Source organism: Genypterus blacodes, unplaced genomic scaffold (assembly GCF_046128005.1).
Source record: "Genypterus blacodes isolate CSIRO-AG114 ecotype Tasmania unplaced genomic scaffold, CSIRO-AGI_Gbla_v1 ptg000299l_1, whole genome shotgun sequence".
Classification (NCBI taxonomy): domain Eukaryota; kingdom Metazoa; phylum Chordata; class Actinopteri; order Ophidiiformes; family Ophidiidae; genus Genypterus; species Genypterus blacodes.
The window spans coordinates 65001-75000 of NW_027467090.1; the positions used below are offsets into that span (position 1 = coordinate 65001).

The window sequence follows — 10000 nt, forward strand, 5'->3', positions numbered from 1 at the left end:
GTCAATGATCAGAAATGCATTTTAGTCTTTGTCCTTCCAGTTGTGAGAGCATGTATGTGACATGCAAAGGTCAAAACAAAACAGACACGTGAGTTTGTTTGCATACATTTATTACCTTCAAAGTAGCATTTGAATGTTGAACTTTATTTTGCCTGCTTGACATTTCCTCCTAAACGTTGTCCCTTTATATCTGTACTACAATGACATTTACAAGAAGTGCATCAACTGATGCCACAGTGAACAGAGCTTTGACCACATGGTAATGTTTACACACACACACTCTCTCTCTCTCTCTCCCAGCTTCCACCTTGTGTATGTGCAGATTTGTACCTTTGCCACACACAAACAATGCTCTTATAAGATGACACAGTTGTACAAAAGTGAAGCGTTACATCATCTCCTTAGTGGTTTACATTTAGGTAAATGTACCATATGAGCAAATGCAGTACAAAGACTCCTTCAAATAAATCCCTTTGGGTGACAAAAACAGCAAATTAAAGATATAATTATGAAACTATACTATCACAAAGGTATAGACTAGACAAGCTGGCAGTAAACTGACTACAAATGAATCCTTTCATTGGTCTGCAACAACAGGCAGCAATACTCTGTTTGGTTCTTTAGATAACATTCACTTGGTGAGACACAAACCTGTGCTGCCCTCCAAGCTAACACGGCCACACCTCAGTGAACTTGGCTAGAAGGAAAACAAATGTCTGCTGGGCAGGAACACGAGTCACAGCACCGGGAGAGTCAGTGCTCAACAGTTTCAATGTAGTACCGTGATGAGCGGGGGGGGCGAACGGGCCCCGGGCTTCCTCTCAGGAGGAAGATCACGGCTACATTAGCATCACTTCCTACATTAGCATCACTTCCTACATTAGAGCCTCCCCTCCGTCTTAGCTGAAGACTTCAAAGGAAAAACTAAAATTAAACAAAATTACCTGGTTGGCATCGGCAACCATGTCAGCATATTATCAGGACGTTGCCACGTGACGAACACATCGACAACGGCTCAGATCAGATGCGAAGGACGGGTGTGGGGGCGGGAAGTGGTTTGAAAGTGGACGCCAGGAGGAAATGGATCACTTTAAAGAAAACCATTGCTAATCAAAGTCTCTGTTTGACAGTCATAATTCAGTTTGTAGCTCCAGAAAACGTTCCTACGCTCGGCAGGAGATCAATTCTGTGTCCCAGCGGAGCCTGGGCGCTGCGTTTCTTTGGTTTTCCCCCCAAAAAGAAAGAATAAAAGGCTTAAACTTGTGGCGATGGATCGACGCGCAGACTGAATCCTCCAGTCATCCAAACTTAATGAACTGTTGCAAAGAATGTTTCCCTTTTTCAAAACCCAACACAAAACAGGAGCCCAGAAAAGACACGAGCTTGATGATAAACACACACACACTCACTCACTCACTCGCACACACACACACACACACACACATCCTCCTGATTATTTATTAAACACTGCTTTTACCAGATTTCTGGATATCAGATTGCACAAATGATTCTAGAAAATTCCATATATGTTTGTCTTCATCTTGAACACAATGATCCTTCCGGTGGTTTCTGATGCTTTGAAGTGGACCGAGCCCAAGCAAAGCAGAACCGTTTGGTGCGTATTCCAAAAATAGTTGTGTGAAAGTGAAAGGAAGGCTTTCTGGTGAACAGACTGCTCTCTTTGTGTGATGGCTCTCCCGTCTGGAGAGAAATGTCTGTCAAGTCCAGAGCAGAAATATTCCTGTTCTCATGTTCTCATGTTCTTATGGACGTACCTCCCTGTTGAATAACTACTTATGTACATTGGCACGACTAAGGGGCGACCCTGCTTGGTTCACACTCAGACCGGGGTCTCGTCTGGCTCTCAATGAGAAAGCCGGCGAATAGGGAGACCAAAAAAAGAAAGAAAAGGAACATGGTTGCAGCTGAGGAACGCATATTTTGGGAGTGCACAGTGAAAAGAGCAGAAAAGGACGGAGCCACAGGGAGGCCGAGACGGACAAATAACAGATGAGACGAAAGGCAGAGGACTATAAACAAACAGGATGGAACCACAGAGAAATGCCTGGTGACACAATCAGTGAGAGAGAGAGAGGGGAAGAGAGAGAGAGAGAGAGGGAGAGAGAGGGAGATAGAGAGGCCGAGCGAGGCCTGAGCCCGTCTCGTCCCTCTGCTGCTGTCTGATGGCACAGCCACACAAAGGGGCAGAAAACAAGTTAAGGACTAAACAAATCAAAATTACAAACAAAATCAGAGAGAGTCATTCATGAACGTATAAAAAAATACAAATGTAAACTAATTAGCGTTAAACATCCCCCGCCCGCTCCCCTAAAATGAGAATACAAATTAGAAATAAAAATCATAATGCGAGTACAAAATAATAGATTTTTTTGTTTTGTTTTTGTCTACAAATACACAAACAACTGTGGCAAACACACACTTCAACCTCAGAGGAAGGTCCCCCGGTCCAAACACCGCAGGGCAGCCAAAGGTCAAAGGTCGTGATGACATCTCCCCTTTGGATACGTGTTAAACTGGAGGATGTCACCACTTTGGTATCGCCGGAGCTCGTGACGCCCAGAATCTCAGCGGCTAAGTGCTGAACATTTGGTTTGGTACAAAATGCTTCTGTGCTTTTTTAGTCTATAAAACATGCATAGTTATTCTTCCAATCTAAGGAATCAGGCTTTCACAGGCAAAAGTCTAGTATTGTTAAAGTGCATGCCACCGATACATCAGCATAGTATAAATGCAGATGGTATCAATGTGTAATTGATTGTACTAATCATTCTGCCTGTTTCCTTAAACAACAACGTGAACGTGGACACAAACACTGGACAGTACCTCAACATGAACACTCAACTTCATATATCACACAAATCCCTTCTTCTTGTTTGGCACTTTAGGTAAAACTATGGCTTTTTATATATATATATATAATATATATATATATATTTACTATATGGCAATGGCAACGATTGAAACAGTCTTAGTTCAGCTGGTAAACAAACAAACACTGTGAGCTGAGGCTGAACCCTGGGCCCACAGAGGCACGGGGCGGCTGGGGTCTGTGTCAGGACGGGTCTGCAGGTCTGGACGGGCCGCGCCTACCATCGCCCGCTGACGCTCGCCATGTCGGCGTGGAACTGACGGGAGAGGCGACCGCTGGCTCCACCTTCCAGGAATGAGGACCTGATGGGCGGCTCGAATAGCTTCCTCCGGTTCTTGTTTAGCTCTGTGGAAACGGAGACAAAGCAGCAGAAAACACACAAACAACTCAATCTTAGTGCCGCGTTGCTTCAGGCCAGAGGAGAAGAAGAAGAAGAAGAACAATCCTCTACTTAGTCACAGTGATCTGAATTCAGACTTCAGATGTGTTCAACTTATAAAATGTTGCTATTGTTAAATAAAAATAGAGCATCGTCTGTTTCAGCTCAGCCAAAATAGAGAATTCAAACTGGCTCACCTGGATTCTTATTACTTTCATACCTTCACTTCATTCTAAAGGCTCTGAATCAGATTTTAAACGAATGTCACTCTGTTTACAATTGAAGAAATGTTGTTGTTTTGGGAGGTTGAATGCCACGTCAGATACATGAAGGCGTCTCTGCGGCCCGAGTTGATCAAAAGTGACAAGAACATTGGATCAAATGGTTCCAGGACTGCCAAGATCAACAAAGCTTTCTTTGTGTCCATCTGGGTTTATACCGTTTGGACAGAACGCTTTCATGAAAATGTCAAAGAACACGTTGGCATTTGGAGTTTTTCATATGATAGCTGTGTTCCGTCTCCGCCAGCACAAACGTTCCATCGCTTTGATTGTTGGAGACAGTCAGCTCGCTCCAGCACCTCCTTCACTGGCAGGCTGGCAGGAAGCAGGAACCGGGACCGGCTGGACCGCCGTTCTATCCATTAATAATGAAGACAGAGACATACGGACGGACGGACGGATGGACAGAGCGTTCCTGTTTTCGAGGCCCCGGCGTCTGGAAGCGGAGATGAGAGTTGACCTTTGCTTGGCCGAGGTGCCAGGCAGCGAAAACCCAAATCTGGCCCTGGATCAGTGAGCTTCCTTAATAATCACAACACTGTCATTTCCCCCCGCTGGTCCCGCTGTCAACCCTGGCTCCGCTCGGAGGCTTTAACATTTACAGAATCTCCGTGACAGGAAGCTGATGATCCGTCACGGCGCGATGAACGCACGCAGTCCAGCAGCTTCAGCCATTAACATTTCCAAAATATGACAACAGGAATAAAGTGCAACACCCACAGCGTTCACATTACAGCCAGTGCAGCGCTGGGACGGACGCCATCGGCATCAGGGAGGCAGCTGGAACAACTGGAGCAACACCAACACACTCATCCCAGAGGAATGTGTCTAAATCCTATTTATTCTTGATGGAGCAAATCGCTGCAGCATGTTTTCTCCTATCGTTGCAAGACAAATTAGTGGCCGAGAACACTAAACATTCACTAGAGCCAGCACAGATCAGTGAACCTGCAAAGACTGAAGATAGAAAACCAAGCAAAGATGCAGTCTGGATCATCTGAGTGAAGTTCTGCTCATAGATCAAGCTGCTGCTGCTGCTGCTGCGTGCTTTAAAGTCCTGACTGCATGTTGGGGAGGCAGTGGAGCGCACAGTGTCTCCATAGTCTCTTCACTTTACTGAGGAGTAAGAAGGAAGTATCACTCAAAACTCTGGAACTTTAAACTTCCAGGAAATATGAAAGATCATCCAGACCAATCAGCTGTGTCTAAACTAATGGCTGCACATTCTCTCTCTCTCTCTCTCTCTCTCTCTCTCTCTCTCTTCAGTACCTGAGATGGCAAGCAGCATTTTCCTGCGGGCTCCAAAGGTGGTGATGCCCAGCTCCTTCAGGTCCTGGTCTGTCAGGGTCAGGAATGTCTGGAGGTCAATCTGGAAACAACAACAAACCCACGATCAAAGCCACAAATACAGAAGCTGAGAACCGGAAACTATTATTGTGTCTTTTCCTATATAGATGCACATATTTCTGTCTCCTCCAGGTCAAACACGTCCTCACAGCTCTCTACCTCTTGTTGCTGGAAGACGTCGGTGTACTTCCCCAGTCCCAGCCTGCTGAACAGCTCGGGCAGGTCCGAGCCCTTCAGGGTCGAGTTCAGGCTGCAGCCGTTGCTGCCGGTGACCGAGGAGATGCAGTCCATGTAGTTGCTGCTGCTGAGGTAATGCTCGACACCTGCAGCGGCAAATCAGAGCCGGGAGGAAATGAAGAACAGAGGAACAAAGGGATCAGAGAGGCGAACACCTGAACTGACGTATTTGCGGCCAGCCGACGCTCGACTGACCGGATTTGTTCTGCTTCCTCTTTGGGCTGCTGACGGCGGCGGAGAACTCGCCGTGTCCCGGGAGGCCGTTGCCGTTCCTTTCTCGCCAGTTGTCCGAGTCGCTGCCGTTGCCGATGCCCTCCCTGCTGTTAGAGCGAGACAGAGACAAGGGAGAACCCTGGGAGAAGACGGACAGAGAAGAGAGGGAAACGTCTCAGTCTGGAGCTGTGAGTGTAGGTGTGGGGGAGGAGGGAGGCGAGGCGGTTGATGTCCCACCTCGTAGGTGGTGCTCATGCTGGGCTTGTAGGAGACGTGGTTGGCCCTGCGCAGCTCCTTGATCGTCTCTGCTGGCATGGACTTAGAGAAGCCCAGGCCGCTCCATGTGTTGGTGGGGGTCCGCACCTCCGTCACCACAGGCTTCTTCGACATGGCTACAGGGAGAGAGGGCACACCGTCACACACACACACACACACACACACACAGAGGTACACACACACAGTCTGAGCGAGCCACTGATTCACTCACCTTTGGTTGCCAACAGCTTTTTCTGTTCATAGTCAAAGGCCTGTAAACAAAGCAGACAGACAGCTGTTCATCATCTGTCAGGATCACAGTTGTGTTCCTGTGTGTGTGTGTGTGTGAGTGTGTGTGTGTACCTGCATGTTGGCGAAGGAAGTCTGTGGAGCCAGCCTGATCCTCTCTCTCTCATTCTGCTGCGCCGCCCTCTCGGCCGCCCGCTCGCTGCCCGGCGCCCTCTTATCCGCCACAGGACTGTCGGACGAACTGGACTCGGCGTCCGAGAGGAGACAGTCGGAACTGCGGGGGGGGAAACAAACACGACAATGAGCAAGAACAAGTTCAGATCATCCTTCTTCTCCCGTCTGATCTCCTCTTCCTCTCACTGAAGCTGTCAATCATCACAGCTCATTAGGTTTGACTCGGTACAAGCTTTCATTATCAAGACGCCGCTCACCCTCGTCTGTCCCACGCCATTAAATCAAAGTATAAACCAGAGTGAAGGCCTGTTTATGTTTCGCTAAATCTATTTGATTCCTGCGCTTCACACACACACACACACACACACACACACACACACACACACACACACACACACACACACACACACACACACACACACACACACCCTAACAGATGATGTTCTTCAGACCAACACATGAAGGTTAATGCAGACATAAGAGTCTCCTGAGTCGGTGAGGTCACTTCAGGGTCCCAGTCTGGGAGGAAACAGATCTAAACGAGGCAGCGAGTGTGTGAACCCTCATCCTGAGCTGCCGGCCTGTAAGCCATCTCTAGAGGGCGACGTACTGTAGATGAGAGTTCTTGGTTCCCTGCAGGAGCTCCAGCGCCTGCCGCTTCCCCGACGACTTCTTGCAGGACGCCAGCATCTGCTTGAGCTCGCTCCCGTTGGCCGAGTGCGAGGGGCTCCTGGGCATGCCCACTTCAACAAACGTGTCAGAGCCTGCAGGAGACAAATCCTTCATTCAGTCTCTCTTTATTCCTGCTTAATCTGTTAATCCAATAAACAAAGTGTAAGGACTGGTTAGTGCTGCCATGTTATGAAAGAAGCTGAACCAAATTAAAAGTGAGATTCTGCATACGGAGCGTCGTTCCATTCTGCGGGCGGAGTCACAGTTGGCACCTGAACTAATTAAAGCACTGCAGCTGTAACTACACCAGACTTCCCCTCGCTGCCAGGAGCCGGCTCTCTCCTACAGGAAGTGTGTATGAGTGTGCGTCTGTGTGTGTGTGGGAGTACGAGCGGTGCGAGTGCGAGTGTGTGTGTCATAAAAAGCCGTAGCGTGAAATAATATGATGTCAGTTACTGTAATGAAGCTCTCTGGGGTTTGATGTTTGAACAAGTTTCCCCCCGCCTGCACTCGCTCATTCCACAGAGCCGAGCCGAGCCGGGCCGGGGCCGGAGCCGGAGCCGGGGCCCAGCCAGTCCAAACACATTCTGGGACACAGTCGGAGGTCAGGGAGGGAGAGGAAACCTTAGCGAGACGCGGCGTGTCGGAGGGAGAGCGCGGTTTAGAAAACACGGGGGGAAAACGGAGACGCGTGAGAGAGAGAGAGGGTTTGAGGGGAAAACCGCACGTGTAAGAAAGAGAGAGGAAATGAGGGCCTTCAGAACCACGACCGGGCCGCCAGCTAATCTGCCTCTGGTCCAACCCAATAAACACGCAGGCAGACGAGCGTGTAGAAAAATAGAAATAAGTTCATTCAAGGCATTCAGGCTCCTCAAAGTTGGTTGAAGGGCCGCATCAATCTGGAGTCTGACGCTTTTACACACGTCTGCAAGTTCCAAGGTCCAGAAACCCACAGAGAAAAATGTTAATAAAACATAAAGCTAAAAGTTTGATAACACACAAATCAAACTTACAGATACAGAGTCATTATGTCACACACACACACACGCACACACACACACACACACACACACACACGAAAAAGAAAATATTCTCGCGCTGCTCTTTGCTGTTATAGCACCGCTGCGCACACAGAGTGAAAACAGGGCCCCTGTAAGCACCAAAGCAGCTCTCAGCTCTCAGGTGAATTGATCGTCCATTGTGCAGACAGAGACTGAGACCAATGAGAGGCTGGACTGAATGTAAACGGCGGTGGCGGTGAAGAACGTTTGGCACCAGCGTGCGTCTGATTGATGATTAATGGACTCATATAAGCAAACACACTCTGAAGGATAACATACAACAGCTGTGAGCGTGAGATCAATCAGCTGCACCTGCTTCATTAACAAAGGAAGGGAGGAAAGGATTGAACTCTTATCCACAGTTTGACTCCTCCAACATGACTTCATTATGACTTCAGAACATTCTCACCTTTTGAAGGATTCAGCACCAAATCAACCTGCATGAATATGAAGCTGAGCAAACACACAGAGACGTCTCGCCACGGCCCCGTGTGACCGCTGTCTGACTGCACTGTTGCCATTAGTTACTGCACTATGATGACCTCATCTGAACGTGGCCTCAGTGTGCCAGCGTCCCTGTGGAGCCGACAGACGGCAGCAGCTTCAGACTGTGGGTGCTCTGCCTGCCTGAGTGACTGATCATCAGCCAGTAAGAGGAGGCGTTAGCTTTATGGATATGAATTGAAAGTTAAATAGAGATCGGTACCTTCATCTGGGCTGGACTTGCTGGACAGCGGTTCTGACGGGTTGTGTCCGCTGGCCTCCTGGACCGAGTCACACGGGGTTGGACTCAGAACAGTTTCTGCCAATGAGGCGCTGGCTATCCTGCCATAAACTGAGCCAGGGTGCTACACACACATGTACACACACACAGAGAAGATACTTACACACACACACACACACTCATATTCACACAGCATCAGATGAATACAAACAGGAAGTCTGGCCCACCTTAACATGTCCATTGAGAGTGCAGGACCCCTTGGTGCAGTCTGGGACCCCGTTGGACTGTTTGTCTATGGGGGCCAGGCCCGGCGGGGGGGAGGGGGTGTTCTGGGTGTAGCCCTGCACCCCTGACAACAGGATGCTACTCAAGGTGGCCTGGGCGGCGGGGTGCAGCATCAGCTGGGACGTGAAGGCTGCAACAGAGGAGAAACATGTCTCACAACAAGAGCGGCCCAAAGAGGCAACGCTTACAAACATCTACAGGTCCTGCAGACTTCAGGCAGCAAGGCCAGAGTCCAGAGTTCAACTTTAGGGTGTTGTTCCACTGCGTGTGAGCGACCAGGACACAAACCTTGGGTGCTGGTGAGAGAACTGGGCCAGAGGGAGGGCGGGGGTGTGGGAGTGCTGGGGCTGGGGGTCTGCAGGGGACTCATGGAGGAGTTCAGGCTGTTGAGGACGGAGTTCGGGGCGGCTGAGTTGCTGAGGGAATGCGCCGCCGTCGCACCCAGGAAACCTGAGGGAGAGAGAAGGAGGGAGGGGGGGAGGAAGAGAGGGAGGGAGGGACAGATCAGCGGTGGTCCTGTCAAAGAGCAGACATATTTTTCAAACTAATCACACGTTAGATTTAAGAAAAGGAAGAAAATAAAGCCTCTTGGTCTTCGGAGCTATTTCACTGGAATGCCATCAAGCAGACGGCACACCAACGGAAGAATTTCTTAAAAGTCTACAAGGCCACGGACGCTAAAGTACACGTCTAGCATGTCCTCATACTCAATCAGGCCGTGGTGTTATTGAGAGCAGCAACAATGCGGTGCCCGGTGTCTTAACCCAAACGCCGTGTATGAAAACAGAAAGAAGCAGGTCTGTGGCTTTAACAAGGGGCTCGTTTGGCTCCAGGAATAAGGCTACGGATTCTTCTGGCACGCTGGGCTGTAATCTGAGCGAGAGAAGCATGTAGCAATTACTAAAGCCCAGGATGTGGCCGTCCACAGATTCACCCCGGGCCCCTGGGTTTAAATGAGACAGCAGGAGACCCAGATCTGCTGCAGTGGGACGTAAACACGCTGCTTTATGCTGCGTTCTCATCAAAACACCCCAGTCTGTGTGATGAAGGCTTCTGGTGACCTTAGAGCCCAACCTGCCCTCTCCGCCTCCTCACTTTCAGACTTAAGGGATGATCGTCAGGGGAGTTACGTCCAAACTAGGTCACTGAGTTTTGGAGGGCGAACAGGTATGAAGTCCAGCCATAAGTCTGAGTAAGTTGGATAGAAGTATGTTGATTGTTGCCTCAGAAAGC

General features: G+C 49.2%; 1 protein-coding gene across 2 annotated transcripts in view; it reads right to left on the reverse strand.

Annotated features, from left to right (window-relative positions):
- Nucleotides 1-1351: 1351 nt before the first annotated feature.
- Nucleotides 1352-10000, reverse strand: part of bicc1a (BicC family RNA binding protein 1a) — a 50622-nt gene continuing 41973 nt past the window's right edge. For both annotated transcript variants that reach the window (XM_076137194.1, XM_076137193.1), the window contains 11 exons: nt 9056-9217; nt 8710-8897; nt 8465-8606; nt 6636-6789; nt 5966-6125; nt 5835-5874; nt 5585-5739; nt 5330-5486; nt 5057-5220; nt 4820-4919; nt 1352-3235 (listed from right to left, as the gene is read on the reverse strand). In XM_076137194.1, coding sequence (XP_075993309.1) covers nt 3108-3235; nt 4820-4919; nt 5057-5220; nt 5330-5486; nt 5585-5739; nt 5835-5874; nt 5966-6125; nt 6636-6789; nt 8465-8606; nt 8710-8897; nt 9056-9217 — 1550 coding nt within the window. In that variant the 3' untranslated portion in view covers nt 1352-3107. The remainder of the gene's footprint in view (nt 3236-4819; nt 4920-5056; nt 5221-5329; nt 5487-5584; nt 5740-5834; nt 5875-5965; nt 6126-6635; nt 6790-8464; nt 8607-8709; nt 8898-9055; nt 9218-10000) is intronic.